The sequence below is a fragment of the Mobula hypostoma genome, chromosome 19 (genome assembly GCF_963921235.1).
Source record: "Mobula hypostoma chromosome 19, sMobHyp1.1, whole genome shotgun sequence".
NCBI lineage: Eukaryota > Metazoa > Chordata > Chondrichthyes > Myliobatiformes > Myliobatidae > Mobula > Mobula hypostoma.
Genome location: NC_086115.1, coordinates 7711379 through 7735667, shown reverse-complemented (window position 1 = coordinate 7735667; position 24289 = coordinate 7711379). Strand labels below are relative to the sequence as shown.

Sequence of the window (24289 nt, the reverse complement as noted above, 5' to 3'; positions counted from 1 at the left end):
TGCCCTGTGTGGCAGTAGAAGAGGCTGTGGACACACATGTTGGTGTGGGAATGGGAAGTGGAATTGAAATTAGTGGCTGCCAGGAATTCCCACCAATCATTAGTGCTTTAATGGGATTTCAAATGTAGATGCTGTTTTGTTTTGTATCGTTGCTTGAGATTTGCATGTTCAATGAAGTCACTGAACACAGAACAACCGGAGTTTGCACTTGCAAGTGTTATTGAGAAGTATTGAGAATGTTACCATCCGACATTCTTCCACAACAAAGCTTAGTAACCAAAGCTCTGGATTTGCTCAGCAGTTAGAATGTGGACCTCTGACCCCATTGTTATCAGTTGATGTTACTTCATTTTATGTTGTGCAAATAGTTTAAAATGGCTGTTGACGACAGGATTGTCTTTTTCTTAGTAAAATGTTAACCTGTAGCTTGAGGCATCTAAATAATGGCTATTTCAAAGAAGTTACATGGAGAGTAATATATTAAATTTGTGAAAATATATTTCTTGTGTGTAAAGTTGGTTTCTCCCCTATTTAGTACTTGCTTTTTGGATGAACCTGATGTCCATATTCATCTAAAAAGCTTTATTTTATGTTCATTATTGGTTACCTTTCCAATTGTTTGAGCCTTGTTTAACTGTGATAACCCACTATCAAATTGTTTGAAAATCCTGATTGTTTGAGATCTGGCTCATTGGGGCCGTGATGCCCACACTTGGTTTAAACTCTCCGTGTTTGCTGCAGAACTTGTTATCCCGCTGCGTGACAGTTAGAAGTGAATTAAAAGTGTGTTGGAATATTAAATAGAATAAAATTTAGTAGTTTAGAAAATCAGTTGTCAACAAAGTCCTGAACCTGCTGAATAAACTGCATTTTGTTGTATCTGCCATTCATACAGTTCACATTTTGCTCATCTCCATGAACTCTTTTTGTAATTCATAATATAAAAGAACTGTTGTATTTCAGAAAGTAAGTGAATATATGAAGGGGAAGTCTGTAAAATGAAAGCTTACAAAGGAAAGGGCAGAATCAACAAGTTGGTTAATGCGCATAATCTTTGATCTCCTGGTCTGTAAGCTGAAGCTGCACTCCTCCCTCCAAACCAGAGGAGAGAACATAGAACATAGAAAACTTACGGCACAATACAGGCCCTTCAGCCCACAAAGTTGTGCTGAACGTGTCCCTACCTTAGAAATTACTAGACTTACCCATAGCCCTCTATTTTTCTAAGCTCCATGTACCTATCCTAAAGTCTCTTAAAAGATCCTATTGTATCCGCCTCCACCACCATTGCCGGCAGCCCATTCCATGCACTCACCACTCTGAGTAAAAAAAACTTACCCCTGACAATTCCTCTGTACCTATTCCCCAGCACCTTAAACCTGTGTCCTCTTTTGGCAGCCATTTCTGCCCTGGGAAAAAGCCTCTGACTATCCATATGATCAATGCCTCTCATCATCTTATACACCTCTATCAGGTCAGCTCTCATCCTTCATCGCTCCAAGGAGAAAAGGCTGAGTTCAGCCAACCTATTTTCATAAGGCATGCTCCCCAATCCAGGCAACATCCTTGTAAAGCTCCTCTGCACCCTTTCTATGGCTTCCACATCCTTCCTGTAGTGAGGCAACCAGAACTGAGCACAGTACTCCAAGTGGTATCTGACCAGTGTCCTATATAGCTGCAACATTACCTCTCGGCTCCTAAATTCAATTCCACGATTGATGAAGGTCAATACACCGTATGCCGCCTTAACCACAGAATCAACCTGTGCAGCTGCTTTGCGTGTCCTATGGACTTGGACCCCAAGATCCCTCTGATCCTCCACATTGCCGAGAGTTTTACCATTAATACTATATTTTGCCATCATATTTGACCTACCAAAATGAACCACTTCACACTTATCTGGGTTGAACTCCATCTGCATTTTCTCAGCCCAGTTTTGCATCCTATCAATGTCCCGCTGTAACCTCTGACAGCCCTCCACACTATCCACAACACCCCCAACCTTTGTGTCATCAGCAAACTTACTAACCCAGCCCTCCACTTCCTCATCCAAGTCATTTATAAAAATCATGTGCACTTCTAGCAATGATTCAGGACTAAAGTTAATGTTTTTAAAACAGTTTTTTCTTCAGAAGTGTTCATAAAATTGTGTGTGCTAATCAATTATCTTCCTTCACTTTGTGTGCAGGGAGTTCTTATGCAAATTCTCTGTAAAATCTGATGGAATACCGGACTTGCATCCTGGAGAAAAGATTTTCAACGTATTGGAGGCTGGAAAACATTTTAACCAGCTCAATCTCAAATTGACTCAGAGTGAACTAACACCTCAAAACCTAGTGGAGAAAACTCTCATTAGGTAAGGAAGCAGTATAGTACATTTTCTCAACAATTGAGCCAAACATCTTCCTTTTAGTGAATGTCTAATGAGTACTGCCTTGGAAATGGATTGACACTTCAAAGTATGTGCCTGTACATGAATGAATGTTACTTAAGTAACTGGCATCTTCCTGTCTGCTTGAACCAGTTCTCCGTTGACCTTTCTCATTGACAAGGCATCTTTGCTCACAAAGCTGCCACTCTTTTTTTTAAACTATTCTCTCTGGAGTCTGCTATGCATGGAAATCGACAGTTTTTGAGAAACTAAAATCACCCCATCTGGGATTCAACGGTCAAAGTCACTTAGATCATACGAGGGGTGATTGATAAGTTCATGGCCTAAGGTGGAAGGAGTCAATTTTAGAAAACCTAGCACATTTATTTTTCAACATAGTCCCCTCCTACATTTACACACTTAGTCCAGCGGTCGTGGAGCATACGGATGTTGGACCTCCAGGAAGTGTCCACAGCAGGGGTGATTGATAAGTTCGTGGCCTAAGGTAGAAGGAGATGAGTTATACAGCTCTCGTTACATGCACATGCAGGTCAACTCTTTGAGTGGTTATGCAGAAAGTTCGAAGTTAATAACTCATCTCATTCTACCTTAAGCCACGAACTTATCAATCACCCCTGATGAGTTATTAACTTCAAACTTTGAGAGATTGGTTATGGCTAGAATTAACTTCAACCTAAGCAAGGACCTGGACCCACTGCAGTTTGCCTGTCGCCACAATAGATTTATGGCTGATACGATCTCATTGACTCCTCCTGCCCCTGTGGAACACCTGGACAATAATAACACTTACGTCAGGCTGCTGTTCATTGACTACAGCTCCGAATTTAACACAATCATTCCTACAATTCTGATCAAAAATCTCCAAAACCTGCTCCCCGATACCTCCCTCTGCAACTGGATCCTCTACTTCCTAATCGAAAGACCACAGTCTGTGTGGATCAGAAACAACATCTCCCCCTCGCAGATGATCAGCACTGGTGCACCTCAGGGGTGCGTGCTTAGCCACTGCTCTACTCTCTCTGCACCCATGATTGTGTGCACAGCTCAAATGTAATCTATAAATTTGCTGGCAATACAGCTATCAGCAGAACTTCCGACAGTGACAGGAAGGCACACAGGAGTGAGATAGATCAACTGGTTGAGTAGTCTTGCGGCAACACCCTTGCATTCAATGTCAGTAAAACCAAAGGATTGATTGTGGACTTCAGAAAGGGTTAGACAAGGGCACACACACACCAGTCCTCATCAAGGGATCAGTAGTAGAAAGTTAAGAGAAATTTCAAGTTCCTGGGTATCAACATTTCTGAAGATCCTTCCAAGGCCCAGCAAATCGATGCAGTTACAAAGAAGGCACGACAGCAGCTATATTTCATTAGGAGTTTGAGGAGATTTGGTATGTCACCAAAGACTCTCGCAGATTTCGAGAGATATACTGTGGAGAGCTTTCTAACTGGCTGCATCACTGTTTGCGGTTGGGGGGTGGAGGGGAAGCCACTGCACAGGATCAAAATAAGTTGCAGAGAGTTGTGAACTCAGTCAGCTTCGTCATGGTCACTAACCTCCCCAACATCCAGGATACCTTCAAGGAGCAATGCCTGAATGTCTGCGTCTATCATTAAGGACCCCCATCATCCAGAAGTGCCCTCTTCTCAGTACTGCCATTAGAGAGGAGGTACAGGGGTCTGAAGGCAACGGTTCAGTAATAGCTTCTTCCCCTCTGAATGGGCATGGAGCCCATGAACACTACCTGACTACTATTCATTCTTTTTGCAATATTTATTTAATTTTACTGTTTTTATTATGTATTGCAATGTACTGCTGCAGTACAACAACAAATTTCCTGACATGTACCAGTGATATTAAACCTGATTCTGATTGTGATTCTGATGCTACAAGCTGGTGCAGTGTTATCTAATGTGGCTGTGTTTTTGCCTTTCAGTTCTGGAACAAGTCAGCAGATATTTTTATTCACTAATGGGATTGCAAGCCAAACCTATTATGCATCACCATGTCCAGAGCCAGTTTACAAGTTCTTATTTAAGGTATAGAACACTTTATTTTTATGTAGAATTGAGACTGATATTAGCACTAGTCAAAATTGACTAATGGGGTGACCATGGGGTATTGACATTGTTCTTTCCGGGTGCTGGCGTACAAATGTGTATAGTTTTCACTTCTGTTCTTTTTTGTTTTTGAAATGCTTCTTTGCTGGGTAGGAAAACTGCAAACTCCGATCTTGTAGCAAGTTGTGATTCACTGGCATCAGCTGTTGTGTAGTCAGGCGGTAACGGTATGAAACTACTTAAGTATTGTTAGACTAGCATTTCATTTCTTTCAAGTATTTGATATATGATACATTACATTAAATAGATCATTATACATATCACAACTAAAATTTCATTTTGGTGGTGTATGAGCATGGAAGATGGACAGCAAAAATGATGGTCTTTGTTGTGGTTTAAAATTGTGGTTTAATTGTAGGTTGATCTTGGAGTAGGTTCAAAGGTCGTGAGCCAAAGGACCTGTATCGTGCTGTACTGCTCTGTATGTCCTCTTGTGTCAGCTTTCTGGGACAGTGGGAATTTGGTCAATTTGATGCACAAGTTGGTGCCCTATTTTTGCATCTGTTTCTGTGACTGGATATCAATTTTTGTCACATTCTGCATTTTGAAACCCCATCTGGGTTAGTGTGCTACATTTTAAGTTGATATTTCAACCTCTTTGGGTACTTGAATTTTTAACAAAGGTCTTCAAACAAAATGAAAATGATACATGAAGGTATCAAATTCCAAAAACGTGTTAGTAGTTGGTCACATGGGCATAATTTGGCAGTGAGGGCTCATTATGCTGTATATGTAAATTACCAGGAGTTATGCGAAACTTGGCGCTCTGTGTATTTTTTTCATAAATGTTTCCATTTTGCCTTGCAGATGATGAGCATTCATTCTGATTACATTGTTTCACTGCATATTTTCAAATCACTTTGGGACATCTGGACTAATGCTGCCAATAGACTAGGTTAGTGCACAATTACTGACTGAAAACTTTTATAAGTTGGCGTTCTTGTTTATTGTCTGTGGGTATGAAAGAAAATTAAGCCTGAGAATTAAGGGTTAACAAAATCATGAGAATAGCAGGGTAAGAAGCAGATGGGGTCTGTCTCCTTGTACTAATTAGCAATAAATCCTGTTAGAAATGAAGAACTGGTAACGCACAGATGTAATAAGTCCTGTTGGTGACGAAGAACTGGTTATACATGGATGTCATGTGTAAGGAGAAACCATTAGCCTCCAAAACTACATGGCTATAATCAATGGGCAGAAACCATTGACCTTCAAGTCTACGTGATTAACGGCTGGTTTCTTATAATTAATGGGGTGGACCCTTTGGCCTTCAAGGCTACAGGACTAATGGCTTGGTTTCTTCTAAATAATAGAGAATTTATTGTGTATGTGGGGACCCCGTGTCTAATTTTGTGTAAGGTATGGAAGCATCCGGAACCTTTTCATAGAAACATAGAAAACCTACAGCACATTACAGGACCTTTGGCCCACAAAGTTGTGCCGAACATGTCCCTACCTTAGAAATTACTAGACTTACCTATAGCCCTCTATTTCACTAAGCGCCATGTACCTATACAAAATTCTCTTTAAAAAACCCTATCGTATCCGCCTCCACCACCATTGCCGGCAGCCCATTCCACACACTCACCACTGAGTAAAAAAAACTTACCCTTGACATCTCCTCTGTACCTACTCCACAGCACCTTAAACCTGTGTCCTCTTTTGGCAACCATTTCAGCCCTGGGAAAAAGCCTCTGACTATCCACACGATCAATGCCTCTCATGCCTATCGATAAGTTTTATGCAGGAACTCTTGACCTGAGAAAACTGCTGAACTGTGTGTATTTTAAGGTATAAAAGACCATGCATGTGCTCACTTTAGCAAAGTCATAGTTGGCTGTCTGTGATCGTGTAATAAAGTAGTTAAACCAAATACCGGGGTCCTTGTATTTGTTTAATTGGTGATAGTAAGCTTCTCTGACAGTAGGGGAGTAAACGAATAGGTGGCTCATGGCAGAAGGGAAAGCTGCAATTTTCACTCGCCAAGCTTCGCAGGAAAAGTGTGCCTTTGCACACCACAGTTGGTGTTTGTTTCTCAGGGAAGTTCAATTGAAATATGAATATCTGGCCATATGACATAGGAACAGAATTGGGCTATACGGCCGGTCCAATGCACTCTGCCATCCATCATGGCTGATTTATTATCCCTCTCAACCCCATTCTCCTGCCTTCTCCTCATATCCTTTGACGCTCTGACTAATCAAGAACCTATCAACTTCCATTTTAAATATGCCCAATGATTTTGCTTCCATAGCCATCTGTGGCAATCGATTCCACAGGTTCGCTGTCCTGTGGCTAAGGAGATGCCTACTCATCTCAGTTCTAAAGGGATATCCTTTTATTCTGAGGGTTATGCCCTTTGGTCCTAAATTCCCCAATTATAGGAAACATTCTCTTCACATCCACTCTATTCAGTCCTTCCAATATTTGATAGGTTTCAATGGGATCCTCCTTCATTCTTCTAAACACCGGTGAGTACAGTACAGGCCCAGAGCCATCCAAATGTTCCTCAAATGTTAATCCTTGTGTTCCCAACATCATCCTTCTGAACCTCCTCTGGATTATCTCCAATGCCAGCACATTCTTTATCTTAGATAAGGGGACCAAAAAATGCACACAATTCTCTTAACTGTGGTTTGATGAATGTAAAACCTTGTAAAACAGTCAAGTCAAATCAAGTCACTTTTTATTGTCATTTTGACCATAACTGCTGGTACAGTACACAGTAAAAATGAGACGACATTTTTCAGGACCATGGTGCTACATGAAACAACACAAAAACTACACTAGACTACAGACCTACCCAGGACTGCATAAAGTGCACAAAACAGTGCAGGCATTACAATAAATAATAAACAAGACAATAGGCACAGTAGAGGACAGTAGGTTGTGTCAGTCCAGTCTCTGGGTATTGAGGAGTCTGATGGCTTGGGGGAAGAAACTGTTACATAGTCTGGTCATGAGAGCTGAAATGCTTTGGTGCCTTTTGCCAGATGGCAGGAGGAAGAAGAGTTTGTGTGAGGGGTGCGTGGGGTCTTTCATAATGCTGTTTGCTTTGCGGATGCAGCGTGTGGTGTAAATGTCTGTAATGGCGGGAAGAGAGACCCTGATGATCTTCTCAGCTGACCTCACTACCCGCTGCAGGGTCTTGCGATCCAAGATGGTGCAATTTCCGAATCAGGCAGTGATGCAGCTGCTCAGGATGCTCTCAATACAACCTCTGCAGAATGTGGTGAGGATGGGGGGTGGGAGATGGACTTTTCTCAGCCTTCGCAGAAAGTAGAGACGCTGCTGGGCTTTCTTTGCTATGGAGCTGGTGTTGAGGGACCAGGTTAGATTCTCCACCAGGTGAACACCAAGAAATTTGGTGCTCTTAACGATCCCTACGGAGGAGCCGTCAATGTTCAGCGGAGAGTGGTTGCTCCGTGTCCTCCTGAAGTCAACAACCATCTCTTTTGTTTTGCTCACATTCGGAGACAGGTTGTTGGCTCTGCACCAGTCCGTTAGCCGCTGCACCTCCTCTCTGTATGCTGACTCATTGCTTTTGCTGATGAGACCCACCACAGTCGTGTCATCGGCGAACTTAATGATGCAAACCTCAGCATCTTTCAGTATTTTTATTGAAAATCCCTTTTAGTCCCCTTTAAAACTAAAGTGTGATAATGGTAGTGAAGAGAGTTCATTGAGGACATACCTTTTCTGGTATTTCAGATGATTGCAAGAGATGGAACTTACTTCACCGTGGGTCTAAAAGAAAATACATGCTGTTTGGGACTTAGCAGTCACAGTGACTTGTAGGAGATTGCTCACAATGAAAGCTGTGGATTAGGCTTCCTCTTTCATTCATTACTGTTGTAGAATATCTGCATGTAGCAACAGTAATTTCAAAGTGGCTGGGCTATCACATTGAAAATTTCTCACCAATAGTAAATCAGAAAATAAGTACAGAGAGTTTGCCAGTCAATAAATGTGGTGAATAAGTCATTAAAATTTTTGAAGAGATCTTCTGTCCCACTAATATGAATCTATTGAACAGAACTCCTTGAGTGTGAATTCTGGATCTCTCGGTCTAGCTCGGCATGGTTCTGGCACCTTATTTGTCTACCTGCACTTTCTCTGTAACTGTATCACTGTATTCTGTAGTATGTTATTTTCCCTTTTGTACCAGCTCGATATATGGAATGATCTGTCTGAAAAGGCTTTTCACTGCATCTCAGTACATGTGACAATAATTAAATGATTAATGACAATAGTTTCCACAAACTTACTGATTTCTGCAACTTGCACTGAGAAGGGCTGTAGAGTAATACATCTAACGGAGAAGGCAGAAGGCAGATATTAAGTGGTAGTTTATAAGTTTCTATGATGAACTGCATTTGTGCGTAACCGCAAATGTTGTCATTGCAACTGTAAAATGCGCACTGAGGAACAGAGCTTCCCAACCTGCGGTCCACGGACTTCTCTGTTAATGGTAGGGCTCCATGGCATAAAAAACGTTGGGACCGCCTGCTGAAAACATAAAGGGTGAAACAGAAATACTGTGTTCATTCTTATGGCAGAGTTAAGAACAGACAGTATGAGAATTGAAGTTCCATTCAGGAAATACATGACGTGGTATAATGATGAATTATACTTCACATATTGGCTGTCATGCTCCAGGAGGTCGAAAATTAATCCATTTTGCAGTTCACAGCTAAGGTTATTAAGGGTCAGTTGAGCATGAAATAACCTCTTCTTCCTCCTGAAACCTCTGTCCTAGTCCATCAGCTTCTCCTGTCTATTTTAGAAGCAATTTTGCAAAATGATTGAAGATTATTCTCATAGTTGTTTTGATCTGTGGCCGAAACTGATGCAGAATGATTAAAAACCACAAACCATGATTGTTTCAGTAAAATCTATCTACTGGTTATATTTCTGTGGCTCAAAAATGGCAAAGCAGAAATAAATTTTAACTGTACTTTTCTAATTTCTGCTAGTTAACGGTGGCTCCAGTGAGTTCAAGATTTGGACTCCAAGTCTCAAGGATGTAGTGGCTGTATTTCTCAATCTAGGGGCAGAGTTTGACACTTTGTTTCCCCTGAGAAACCTTCAACCAGACTTCACTGAAGCAGACATATTGTAAGTTAACATGTATTATTTTACTCACGGGTATAATAAGCAAATTATTGTTGTCAAAGCTCTTATTAAAAGCTATTTTGTCTCAGAATAAACTTTGATCACTGTGCACCATAGTTGTGTATTTAACCCTTCCAGTACATTGGTAGGTATGGGTGTATGTCAATTATAAATCTTTAGAAGCAATTTGAATTTCATTTCTGTCAGGGCATGAAATTTATCCTCAAACTCCAAAGAAAAACAAAAAGGGCAAGATAAAGAATGATAACAGATCACTTGTTTTGCTCTCTACCATCCTAACAGATTTCATAATGAAGTTAATTAACCAAGCAATAAATGTGCAATAGTAAACACAAAATAATCTGCAGTTGCTGGGATCAAAGCAACACTCACAACACGCTGGAGGAACTCAGCAGGTCGGGCAGCATCCGTGGAAACGATCAGTCAATGTTTCAGGCCGGAACGTTGACCCTCCCCCACCTTCTTTATAGGGCCTCTGCCCCTTCCGTCTTCAGTCCTGACGAAGGTTTCCGGCCCGAAACGTCGACTCATCATTTCCACGGATGCTGAGTTCCTCCAGCGTGTTGTAAATGTGCAATAGACCTAGATATGAGGAAAGGAGTGTGAGATTTTGGAATGGTGGATGCACAGTTAGCTGTTTTTCTCAGAAGCTTGCCAACGAATGTGATTTGTATCAAATATTTAAAAATGGTGGTTCTGAGTGCTGCTTCAACTTCCATTGATAAATTTCAGGATGTAAGTCTCATGCCATCTCTGGGTTATGAATCCCAACTTATGGACGTGAATAAGTTCCCATAATTCTAAAGCCTGATGTGTGCAAATGACATAATTAGTTTCCCTTCTCTCTCCACCTTTAGTAATTATGTTTTCTTATCAGTCTTGTGTGTTTTTGATGCCATTCATTACAATACTATAAAGATATGATTACAATAGTTTTTATATAATTTCTGACTTGCCAACAAAATTGACTGGTGAATGCCTGAAAAAATGGAACTTGTTCATTACCTGTGGACGGCCTGTGTTATGCAGCCATGGCTAGAACACATTTCGATGGTAGAATTTGAAGTGATACATAGACAACTTTCCATTATTTTTAAAAACTGGCTGCACTGTTTCTCCTGATTCAGTTTACTTTTTACTCTAGACCTGTTGAATTCACTTACACTTTTTCCAAAAGCCTTTGCTAATGTACCCTTGCAAAAATCCACTTTGGAGAAGATACCGTTTAAATCCATTCAAACAGTCAGCATACGAGATAGGGTTTAATTCCCACCGTACTCTGTGAGGAGATAGTATTTTCTCCCTGTGACCATGTGGGTTTTCTTGAGTGCCCTGGTTTCCTCCCACATTCCAAAGATGTATGGGTTGGGGTTGTGGACGTGCTTTGTTGGCGCTGGAAGTCTGGCAACACCTGTGGGCTGCCCAGTACAATCCTCACTGATTTGATTTGACACTGATGACGCATTTCAGTAGATATTTCAATGTACGTGAGACAAATAGAGCTAATCTTTGAAAGGAGTGTGCGTGTATGTGTTTTAAAATGATATGATTTGTTTTCTTTCTAGGTCTGGGCTACATAATGATAAAGAAAACTACTCCAGGGATAATGTGTCAACCTCTCAGAAAGAACCCATCTTCAATACTCTGCCAGAATTTGGCATAAAGAATGTAGTTAAGGTAAAACTGCTTCATAAGTACAGTATATTAACAGAGCAAGTTAATTGTTTTAAAGGTGACTCCAATTTAGTGACACTAATTAGGTTGACTTCCTCTTTTAATCCAGTAAAATTAGTCTGAGCCATTATTTTCCCACTTGATTCTTATAAATGCTCACTAATGAATGATTTGCCAACTTGTTCTCTTTCCCCTTTGGCGAATTAGTATGTAATCTTGTTAAGCTCTAAACAGAGTTAAGTTAGTACTTGAATAGAAATGTACAAAAATTACAATGAAAAATAAGTTTCAAAGACTTCAGAATAATTGTGCAGACTATAATGTTGCTTGGTACGAAATGGATTCTCTGAGGTTTGAATCATTAGTTGGAAATTCATGGTATCTAAAGACAATTCAAATCTAGACGATTTAAAATATCTTATGGTTTGTTGATCTTGCTCACCTCTAGAGTAATGTCTATTTTTATTTTATTTCAATTAGTTTCTTCTGCTGTGTACCTCCACTTGCCTTGAGGTGTACTCTGATAAAGAGCTAGTATTGCTGATCAGCTTGTTGGGTAGAGTTAGCCTTGAACAAGAGCTACAGCTAACGCCTCTGAAGGACTTGCAGTGTTTGTTGGACAATCTTCTCAACAACATCAGGCACTGGAGCACCAGGGTAAGATCAGTTTTAGTGAACAATGTATGTGATTTAATGGCTGCTTTATTACTTTGTGTGGGCACCTGGCCAAGTGGTTAAGGCACTCGACTAGCGACCTGAAGGTCGTGAGTTCAAGCCCTAGCCAAGGCAGTGTGTTGTGTCCTTGAGCAAGGCACTTAACCACACAATGCTGTGTGACGACACTGGTGCCAAGCTGTATTGGCCCTTACCCTTCCCTTGGACAACATCGGTGTCGTGGAGAGGGGAGATTTGCAGCATGGGCAACTGCCGGTCTTCCATACAACCTTGCCCAGGCCTGCGTCCTGGAGAGTGAAGACGTTCCAGGCGCAGATCCATGGTCTCGCAAGACTAACAGATGCTTTTAAGTTATTACTTTAAAGATTTGAATAGATGTTCTGCATAGGTGAACAACGTGCATACTTGGATAAACTTTGGGTCATGTGTGGAATGAATCCTGTCTTTCAATATCTATGACTTTAGCTGTGTGTGTGTGTGTGTCCTTCACTACCTGTGTCAGGCCCTGCCTCAATTTAGGTCATTCCTTTTAATCTACAGCCTCAGCCTCTACTTCTCCCTCATTTTTTAATGCACTCTTTGAAAGGGAGAATAAAACTACACCTGTGCGAATTCCTGCAGCAACTGGTGACCCTGTGGTCTTTGCCTCGGAGTCTGGCGTCAGAACATCTTTCAAGAGGGTAATCCCTCTTGATGGTGTACCTGGTAAGGTACTAAAAACCGGTGCCAACCAACTGGGAGTGTTCAAGGACATCTTCAAACTCTCACTACTGCAATTAGAGATTCCCACCTGCTTCAAATGGGTGACTGACGATCATACCAGTGCCCAAGGACAGCAGGGTGATCTGCCTCAATGACTATCGCCCAGTGGCACTCACATCTACTGGGATGAAGTGCTGTGAGAGGTTGGTCACGGCCAGAATCAACTCTTACCTAAGCAAGGACCTGGACCTGCTGCAGTTGGCATATTGTCACAATAGGTCTACTGTGGATGCAATCTCACTAGCTCACCACTCAACCTTGGATCACCTGGACTTACTGCTATTTGTGGATTGCAACTGAGCATTCAACACAATCCTACCCTCAGTTCTAATCAACAAGCTCCTAAACCTGGACCTCTGGAACTAAATCCTTGACTTCTCACCAGAAGACCACAATCAGTATGGATTGGAAGTAACATCTCCTTGTCGCTGTCAGGAGCCCCCCTCAAGGATGCGTGGTTAGCCCGCTGCTCTACTCTCTCTACATCCTGGACTCTGTGGCTCAGCACATCTGTACGTTTGCTGATGACAGAACTTTTGCTGGCAGAATTTCAGATGGTGACGAGGAGGCATACACGAGTGAGATAGATCAGCTGGTTGACTGTTATCACAGCAACAACCTTGTACTCAACATCGGTAAAACCAAAGAACTGATTGTGGACTTCAAGAAGGGGAAGTTGTGGGAACACATATCAGCCTGCGTTGAGTGATCAGCTGTGGAAAGTGTGAGCAGTTTCAAATTTCTCAGTGTCAGCATCTCTTGAGGATTGACGCTGGGCCCAAATTGCGAAGAAGGCATGACTACTCTATATTTCAATAGGAGTTTGAGGAGACTTGGTATGTCACCAAATTTCTACAGATGTACTGTGGAGGGCATTCGATCTGGTTTCATCACCTTCTGGAATGGAGGGGTGACTGCGTAGGATTGGGGAAAAAGCTGCAAGAAGTTGTGAAAATGCAGCCAGCTCCATTGTGGGCATTAGTCTCCCCAGCATCAAGGATACCTTCAAAAGGTGTTGCCTCAAAAAGGTGGCATCCATCATTAAGGAACCCCAACACCCAGGACATGCTGCCTTCTCATTACTACCATCAAGGAGATACTGCAGACTGAAGATATGAACACAACTTTTCAGGAACTGTTTCTTCCCCTTCACCATTAGACAATAAATCCATTAATACTACATCACAATATTTTCTTTTATTTTTTGCTCTCTTTTTTGCACTACTTAGTTTCATTTTTTAATATATATGGTAGACTCCTGTTAATTGGGCCATCAGTTAACTGGGGCAACCACTTATTTGGGACTACTCTTAAAGAACAAAACAAATTCAGAAAATAGCAAGGATTTCCTTTGTATTTGGGAGACTATGCCACTTAATTAGGGTTGGTGATCATCAACCACATGCACTCGTGTAGCTGTTGGACGCTACACTGTGCTTAGAGCAAACAGATGTGTCAGTTGAGTGTGCTTGTATTATGTTAATCATTTGGGCCGACGGACAATGATAATTCTGGTTTTTTTTTGTATTTGGTCTTTTTAAAAAAAAATGTTGAGAGCCTTGCCATGAAAAGATTTGACACTAACTGAAAAAAATGCCCCGTTAAACGAAATTAAAAGCCATTGCCTAACACCACTCATCGTCAGTTGGCAGAGACAACTGGAGTGCTGAAACGTGCAATTGCACGCTTGATACATCAGCCAGGTAAACTTTGAGAATAATGTGCATCATGCAAGGGACAACATGGAACATCCCAAAAAAGTAAGCGTTGAAGGTAAGGATCCCGATGTTGAAGAGACTCTCAGTCACTGGACAAGGTGTGCGTATCAGTGAACTAGTGTGGAAAAAACAAGTCAAAGGAACTAGCTAAAAGGCTGGGTCATGAAGAATTTAAAGCAATAGATGGTTGTCTCAATGGAAGTGTTAGCACCATGTTAAATTCAAGAAAGATACTGCTGATGCTGTAAGTGCAAAAACATGGAAATCTGCAAAACTACTCGGCGTACCTCAAAAACTTTGTGCAGATCATATCTACAATGCCGATGAGATGGGCCTTTTTTTTATGATGACACACCAGTTGGTTCCCTTTGCTACAAACACGCAATGCTATCAGATTCAGAGAAAGAAATGGATTGCATGACAGTATTGTGATGTTTAAATATGACAGGAACTGATAAGAAATTGTTGGTTATTGTGTAAAGTGTTAAACCTTGATGCTTTAAGGGACTAAGAATGGATAGTTTACCAATCAAATTCTATGCCTGCATACACTCAATGAATTCCCCTGTCGATAACCATTACAAACTAATGGAGTTTTACAGTACTGTACTAATAATACTAGTAGTTTCTAATTTGTCTGTATTTCTTTTAAATACATAATTTGTTACTTGGTTAAATGGTAGTTTACCTTTATTATACATTTTTAACCATTTCCATGGAACTTTGGATAATTGGCTCAGGCACTTAATTGGGCCAAAACATACAGGTCCTGATGTGTCCCAGTTAACCGGAATTGACTGTACTTTTTGTAATTCATAGGTTTTAAAAATTATGCATTGCTGCTGTAAAGCCTTATATACCAGTGATATTAAACTTGATTCTGAGTCTGTGTCTTTCCACCACCAGTTTCATGAGATGTGAATCTCATAACAATGCAGCTGGCAATCTTGGGTCCTGCTCTGAGAAACAACTGCAAAGACATGGGCAGCACGCTAGCTTAGAGACCAGCATGGCGGCGTAGTGGTTAGTTCACACTTTACAGTGCCAGTGATGGAAAGACTGGGGTTCAATTCCTATTTTGGTGCTGGAAGCTTGGTGATACTTGCAGGTTTCCCTCAGCACATCTTAGGGCTGTGTTGGTCATTGACGCAAACAGTGTATCTTTTGATGTACATATGACAAATGAAGCTAATCATCATTCTCTTTATAAACATTTGGGTAAGTATATGGATAGGAGTGGTATTAGAGGGCTATTGGTCAAATGTGAGCAAATGGGATTAGCTTGATGGTCGCCATGGGTGAGTTAGGCCAAAGGCCCAGTTAACATTTTACCCCGAATACTGCAAGTGGTATTCCCAGCCATGTCCTTGCTTCACTTCCCTCAGAGTGTTTGGCAATGTAGCAGGTGGCTCCAAGTTGGAGCTTTTGGTCTTGGAGGCCAAAGGAGTCACTCAAACAGCACAGTATGATTTTTCTGTCATGCTATATCAGTATCATCCTGAGCTTCATTCATTAACTGGAGTACTATTTCTTGGTTGTTAAAGGCATGGGAATAATAATGAAATAATCACCACAAACTTGGTTTGGAAGAAAGAACTACAGAATAAGAATTTTTTAAAATTGCTGACTGTTGCCTAACCTCTGCCTGTTGTCCTGGACTGGTGCATATGAAAGCTGAACCACAGTGTTGTAAACAATCATCTGTGTGTTAGTCAAATGATATTGTTTGCTTCATAAAGTGATTTGATAAGATGACATCATAAGTGATTACACAGAGGTATCAATTAAACTGGTTATGTCATCTGTTCTCCACTGAGTCACTAGTAAAACAACTTTATATATAAACTCATCACCATATTTCAATGGAGATCTCTCAGTTGAATAGTATTTTCTAGTTATCAAGAATTATTTTTCATTTTTCAACAATTTTGTGCTTCTGTATATCTCTTTAAATCCTTGAGTACAATTAGTTATTATAATCAAATACATTACAGTTTTGTCAAGCCATCTAAAAACTCCTACAGTTGCTTCAAACTAGTACCTCAGGGAGTGACCAAGCAGGAAACATCAGTGATCTGGAATAAGAAGAATGCTGAGTAGCAGAAGCTTTGAAATATTGGTCATTCCCATTCCATGGGTGTGTGAATTTAAGTGGTTCAGTATGGTTGTGAACATTTACCTTTTAATTGGTTATATATTTCATGTGCATTTCAAAGTAAATTTATTATCAAAGTATGCATATGTCATTATACATTACCCTGGGTTTCATTTTTCGGGTTCAGGATCCATTTTCATTTTCAGATTTATTCATACTTAATTATTTGGATTCTTTAAGCTTTTGAAGATAACAAGCAGAAAAGGAGTAAATACACAAGGGAAAGGTTAAATTGACTTTGGAGTGGGTTAAAAGGTTGGCCAAAGGGCCTCTACTATGCTGTGCTGTTCTAGGTTCCATGTTGTTTGTCAGGGAACCAGATATTTGCAAACGTTACAGTTTTTTTTTTGCTAGAATTTGTCAAACCCACGTGCAAATACAAGCTATCTTTGTTTTAAACAGATGTTCGAACTCTGCAAGATAATAAGTGACTTATCAGATCATCATCATAATCTTCTATACCTGGTTCAGCTGCTGCCTGATTTCTGTACGCGAGGAAGGTAATATGTTGTGCTCAATTTTCAGCATTGTTAATTCTGTTTTAAAGCTGCAGCAATTTATCTCATGTTTCTCAATAAAACCAGACTCTTCAATCCATTCTTTCAAAGAACTAGTCAGATTCCAGTTATAGTAAGGGTTAAACTAATGCTGATTAGTTACTATGAACTGGAATTAATATTTTCTCATATGTCCTGTGCCACAGTGATTCCACAACCCTTAGGAACACAAGTATGTCACTCAGATACAAAAGTCTGCTCTAAGAACAAGATCTGTATTTTAACTTCATTTTTTGACCTTGCACCCATTCAAGCTGAAACTCAATATGTTCATGTTTTTGACATTTCTATGTTCGTGGCTTTTGGAGCATCTTGAGCTAAGGTGTTGGGTGTATGGTAGTAGTGAATGCCATGCTTCTCCATTTGGTCTAACCATTAAGAGGGCTATGGAAGTCAGAATATTTTAACGACTTACTTCCATTAGATGTTTCTGTTGTCACTCATTGGTCAGATATGTTAAGAGTGTCACAATCTTTTTCCTTGAATGTGTACATCAAAAATTAGTCAGCTCCATCATGGGTTCCAGCCTCCCTAGTATCCAAGGAGGAAGGCAGCATCCATCATTAAGGATCCCCACCACCCAGGACATGCCCTCTTCACACTGTTACCATTGGGAAGGAGGTACAGAAACCTGAAGGCACACACTCAGCAATTCAGGAACTGCTTCTTTCCCTCTGCCATCCTATTCCTAAACGAACAATGAACACTACCTCACTACTTTTTAATTTCTGTTATTTTGCACTACTTGTTTATACTTAGCTATTTAATAGATACATCTATTCTTAATGTAGCTCTTTTCTCTATATCTATTCATCTTGTCCTTCATTGTACTGTGCCATAAAGTAAAAAATTTCACAACATATGCAGGTGATATGAAATCTGATTCTGATCAAGAGTTCTGCTATTCATTAATGGCCCTACCATTCACTATGCATGTCCTTGCCTTAATATTCCACCCAACATTCCTATTTATCTCACGTTTTCCAGGCAGTCCAGTAGAGTAGCAGTTAGAGCAGTGTTTATAGTGCCAGCCGTAAGGTTGGAGTTCAATTCCCACCACTCTCTGTAAGGAGTTTGTATGTTCTCCTCATGACCACAAAGAGGTTGTACGTTCTGTTCATGACTGTGTGGATTTCCACTGGGTGCTCCAGTTTCCTCCTACATTCCAAAGGCATAAAGTTAGTAAGTTGTGGGCTACTTGGCACAATCCTCACTAATTGGATCAAGTAAAGACTATCTCTTTGTTACTATTGACAACATCATCAGTTTTCATGTCATCTGCAAATTTAGTAATTACGCCTCCATGATATGAAACAGTCTTGGCATGAATACTTGTCATGCTCCATTAGTTACAGGCCTCACCTCTCATTCTCTGCCTCCTATTATCAAGCCACTTTTGGATTGTAACTTGTCCTAGGTCCCAATGGCACGTGCCACTTGGAGCAGCTTCACATGAAGACCACATCGATTGCACTAACTTGACATTCTCAGTTACCTCTTTGAAAAATCCAGTCAAATTAGTCCTTCAATGCCAACCCCCACTTTAAGATCTTACTCAGTCTTTCACTAAGCTGTGCTTCTCCGAATGCAGATTAATCTTGCTGTTCCGGATTCTTACCCAGTAATTTTTTTGTGACTCAGCTCAAACTTGCTGGCTTATCTTACCTGGTTTATCTTGCTCCACATATTGATTATTAAGAATAATAGCATTACTCTTGTTTGCACGTTTGTTTTTTACTCATTGACGAGGCATTAGTTATCTAATTGTACAGGACCAGTGTTATAAATTAACATACTATTATGTTTCTAGGCAACTCAGAAGGCACCTTAGTTTGGTGGTAATTTCAAAGCTTCTTGACAAAGGACATATGTATATACCAAAGGACACAGATTTGAAGGTATGGGGTACAGCTTCATTGTGACACCAATTGCATGCTTGCAGGTCACTGTTCTAGTATGCTCAAGTGGAATTAATCACTGTATTCCATATAATGTTAAGTATATTGAATATTGAAACAGGTTGTAATGACAGATAGAGTTTGGGCAGAAAGATGAGATTTATGCACAAAAGGTTTGAGGATAATTTTAGGAGGAAGAATGAGTTACTTGTACGTTAAAAATACTTAAGAGGATAGGGGACCATTACTTTTTAAATAAGCTGATAAAAATGTTAATAAAAGACGTGCTCCAATACTGCATGTAGCCATTCTAACCAGAGGTCAAATATATTGTCATCTTCCAAAATTCCATCCATTCTAGAATGGTTGCCACAGATTGAAAACTAATAGATGTAACACCACAATGTTTCTTTTTTAAAAAAAATAAAAAAGAGGGTGCAGGAGAGAAATACACAAACTACGGACCAATTAACCCAGCTTTGTAGTAGAGAAAGCACAATAATCTATAATTAAGGAAGTGGCAATGGAGCACATATAAAATAAAAATGTAATTGGGCAGAGTTGCTATAACTCTATGATAGGGAAATTATGTTTGATAAATCTGGCCAATTTTGTATAGAGCAGACTTAAGTGCAAAATAGTTAATGTGTTTATTTGAATTGGTGAATGGGGGAGGATGTGGCATACGGAATGTAATGTGGGAGTTTGTGAGAAGAAGAGATTAAAAGTTGGTGTTCAGAGTGTCATGATATCCGATTACTGAAAATTAATGTACAACAAGGGAAAGGGTTCGTTGGCTCTTATTTAATATGGTTTTCAGTACAAGAATATAAATTTTTCTCCAATTGTACGGAGCCCAGATGAGACCATATTTAGAATAGTTTGTCAGGTCTGGTCTAAGTATTTCAGGAAGAATGTACCTGCTTTTGACGGAGTACAACAAAGGTTCACTAAATTGACTTGTGGGAGTAATTTTCCCCACGAGAGAAAGCAGACTGAGTCTATGCTCTCAGGAATTTTACATGATCCTTTTGGGACTTGACAGGATAGATGCAATGTTGATGTTTGCACCAGCTGGGTGTCTAGGACCAGAGGGCATAGTCTCAAATCAACGGTACATCTATCCCAAGCAAAAAAGAAATTTCTTCTGTTAGCGTATGGTGAATCTTTGGAGTTCTCCTGTCCAGTCAGATGGGGAGGCTCAGTGACCAAGTATGTTCAACACCAGGGATAAAGAACTTTTTAGGTATGAGGCTATGAAGAGATATGGGATCAGTGCAAATGGTACTGAGCCAAGTGGTCAACCATGGTCATGAATATCAGAGCAGAAAAGAGGGGCAGAATGGTCTCATCACACCTGCTCCCATCATTTCTGGCCTTTTGTCCTTGAGGGGATAAAAGTCTATGTCACTGCCAACAAAATATTATTTCCAGTTTTGGCTGCACTTCTCTAGGAAGGATGTTCCATCAGTGCAGAAGGTTGGTCACAAGAACAAGACGACCATGAGTTACAAGTTGAGGATAAAGCAAAATTTGACAGAGGCTCTCCACAATTTTGGAAGGATATAATTTTAATGATTAAAACCATTGGTTTATAAGTTGGTAAAAAGTGAGCTTAAATTATTCGTTTACAAAGGTAATCATGGTGTAGAAAGCTTCATTACAATTGCAGTGAATGCAGAATCTATAGTGACCTTTACAAGCAAATATTTGATAATGATCTTTACAGGCAAATATTTGAAATGTTTTGATAAGCATTGTGAGCAAGTGGAGCGTTCAGGAAGCAGTAGAAGCAGTTACAATTACAATGTCTGTGTGCTGTGGAATTCAGTGCCACCAGTTTCTCTGGAGGACAAATCATTGGGTAAACTTAAAGCAGAGGTTGATAGATACTTGATTAGTCAGGGTGTCAAAGGTTACGGGGAGAAGACAGGAGAATGGAGCTGAGAGGGATAGTAAATCAGCCATGATGGAATGGCAGAACAGACTCAATGGTCTGAATGGCCTAGTTCTGCTCCTAAGTCTTATGGTCTTGTGTAAAAGGAATGCTCAGGAAAAGTTTAGAGCAGGGTTCCCAAACTTATTTTATGCCGTGGCTCAATACCATTAAGCAAGCGGTCCATGGAACCCAGGTTGGGAGTTCCTGATTTAGAGGAATATGGGCTAAAGGCAAACAGATAGGACCACCTTAGGTAGCCAACTTGGTTGGCATGACCATGTTGGGCCTGTAGAACTGTATAAACTCTATGACTGTAGCCATTGGTCATGGGCACAAGAAAGTGATTTCTTAAGCTTAGATGAGTGAGTATTAACTTCATTATGATTGACGATAAAAGTTCTTTTGTCCTTCTCGTATCTGCTCTGTAATTATGCTTACATCTAAATCATTGCTTATTGTCATATAAAGGAATATATAAATATGTAACTGCAGGGTGTAAATTAGAATTCATGAAAATTATAAGTAAGCTTACTCAATAGATACTGGAAAAAAATTACACCACAGTGTATACTTTATCATTTGTATCAATAGGTACATTTAATTTCAGAGAAACGTATACAATATACATCCTGAAATTTTTTCTTCGCAAACATCCACGAAAATAGAGGAGTGCCCCGAAGAATGAATGACAGTTAAAGGTTAGAACCCCAAAGCCCCACCCTTAACTTCCCCCTCCCACGAACCCCCACTAGCAAAAAAGCATTGGCACCCACCCCCACCCCCACCGAGCACTCAAGCATGCAGCAAAGCATCAATAAAGGTACAGGCTTGCAGTACCCCAAAGACTACTCGTTCACCCGGTAATTTGACATACCACAGGATCTCTTTCCCTTCCCTTCTCCCCCTCATAAGGGAAAAAGAGGTGTCCCCATTTCACAGCGAGAGGGGAGACATAACAAAACAACTTGCTGATTTACAATGTTAAAATTCCTGCATTACTTCTTCAAAGAACTCTGGTCTCTGGGCACACAGCCAACAGCCAGCAGCCAGCTTGCTGCTTTCGATCTTCTGTGTACTCCCATAATGCATCAGGTGGCGGCACCAGCCTTGAATCCGCCTGCCTCCAGACCCACAAAAATCCGGCACCCTGAAGGTGCACTAGTTTTCCAGGCTGCGTCCCCGGCATATTGAAAAGCGGCCAGTCATGAAGCCCTGAAAGCAGGTCCCATTTCTGCAAAGAACTGAAGTCAGCATGTAGCTCCAGGTCAGGGTCTTCAAAAGGACATTGAAAGGGGGAAAAAAAAGATGTCAAAGATAAAAAAAAAAACCTAATGTATGCCATTTTATTCTCAATTAAAGATTTGGTAGTCCATTCTCATATATTGATTGTTTATTTTGGAATAATAATCTCCAATTTTGAGTAGTCGTAGTCATAGTCATACTTTATTGATCCCAGGGGAAATTGGTTTTCGTTACAGTTGCACCATAAATAATAAATAGTAATAAAACCATAAATAGTTAAATAGTAATATGTAAATTATGCCAGGAAATAAGTCCAGGACCAGCCTATTGGCTCAGGGTGTCTGACTCTCCAAGGGAGGAGCTGTAAAGTTTGATGGCCACGGGCAGGAATGACTTCCTATGGCGCTCTGTGCTGCATCTTGGTGGAATAAGTCTCTGGCTGAATGTACTCCTGTGCCCACCCAGTACATTATGTAGTGGATGGGAGACATTGTCCAAGATGGCATGCAACTTGGACAGCATCCTCTTTTCAGACACCACCGTCAGAGAGTCCAGTTCCATCCCCACAACATCGCTGGCCTTACGAATGAGTTTGTTGATTCTGTTGGTGTCCGCTACCCTCAGCCTGCTGGCCCAGCACACAACAACAAACATGATAGCACTGGCCACCACAGACTGGTAGAACATCCTCAGGATTGTCCGGCAGATGTTAAAGAACCTCAGTCTCCTCAGGAAATAGAGATGGCTCTGACCCTTCTTGTAGACAGCCTCAGTGTTCTTTGACCAGTCCAGTTTATTGTCAATTCGTATCCCCAGGTATTTGTAATCCTCCACCATGTCCACACTGACCCCCTGGATGGAAACAGGGGTCACCGGTACCTTAGCTCTCCTCAGGTCTACCACCAGCTCCTTAGTCTTTTTCACGTTAAGCTGCAGATAATTCTGCTCACACCATGTGATAAAGTTTCCTACGGTAGCCCTGTACTCAGCCTCATCTCCCTTGCTGATGCATCCAACTATGGCAGAGTCATCGGAAAACTTCTGAAGATGACAAGATTCTGTGCAGTAGTTGAAGTCCGAGGTGTAAATGGTGAAGAGAAAGGGAGACAAGACAGATAGCGGAACCGCCACTTATGTTTTGCACGAGTGGAGTGCAGTAAAATCCCATCATGATATTGGAAGCATTTCCCACTGTAATTAGACCATAGGCCATAACACTTCCTGTAGGAGCAGAATAAGGTCATTCGGCACCTCAAATCTACTCCATCATTTGATCATGTCTGATTTATTATCCTTCTCAACCCTCTTCCCCCTTAACCTTTGATGTCTTTTCTAATCAAGAACCCATCAACCTCCACTTTAAATATACTTAATGATTTATCTTCCACACCTGTCTGTGGCAGTGAATTCCACGGATTCATGAACTTTTGGCTAAAGCAATTCCTCTTCATCTCTAGATAGACATCCTTGTATTCTGAGGCTGTGCTCTCTGGTCCTACATTCTACCACTATAGGAAACATCCTCTCCATGTCCACTCCCATCTAGGCCTTTCAATTTGTGATAGGTTTCAATGAGATCCCCCTTATTCTTCTAAACTCCAGTGAGTACAGGCCTAGAGATATCAAACAATCCCCCTTACATTAATCTTCACAAGGGGCTTAAAACTGCGCACAGTGCTCCAAATGTGATCTGACCAGTGCCTTGTATTCCTAACTGAAGGGATATTTTAGAATTGTTCTGTTCAGTTGCAGAGCAAGTTGTCAAGTAGGAGCAGATATAATTTCTGTTGTGATTTAATGAAATTTCACTTTTGTTCTCTGCAGATCTCTAATCTATGTCGATTCTTGTACATGATGAAGCCATCTTCTTTGTTGAAAACTATTGAAGAGGAAAATAAATCCAAACAGGGGGAGGAGCATCAGGCAGTCCCACTTACCGAACTGGATCAGCAGGTATTGCTTCATTTGCAATGAACTGGAGCGCTGACTGGGGGGAGTTCAGGACCGGGAAAGTGATT

The 24289-nt window shown here is 40.7% G+C and overlaps 1 protein-coding gene across 4 annotated transcripts in view; it reads left to right on the top strand.

Moving 5' to 3' along the window:
* slf2 (SMC5-SMC6 complex localization factor 2) overlaps positions 1–24289 on the top strand; it is an 89988-nt gene that overhangs the window by 52719 nt on the left and 12980 nt on the right. For all 4 annotated transcript variants that reach the window (XM_063071272.1, XM_063071271.1, XM_063071270.1 and 1 more), the window contains exons 8-16: positions 2189–2356; positions 4332–4434; positions 5323–5410; positions 9492–9633; positions 11217–11328; positions 11806–11982; positions 17038–17135; positions 19003–19090; positions 24096–24224. In XM_063071272.1, the coding sequence (XP_062927342.1) occupies positions 2189–2356; positions 4332–4434; positions 5323–5410; positions 9492–9633; positions 11217–11328; positions 11806–11982; positions 17038–17135; positions 19003–19090; positions 24096–24224 (1105 nt within the window). The remainder of the gene's footprint in view (positions 1–2188; positions 2357–4331; positions 4435–5322; positions 5411–9491; positions 9634–11216; positions 11329–11805; positions 11983–17037; positions 17136–19002; positions 19091–24095; positions 24225–24289) is intronic.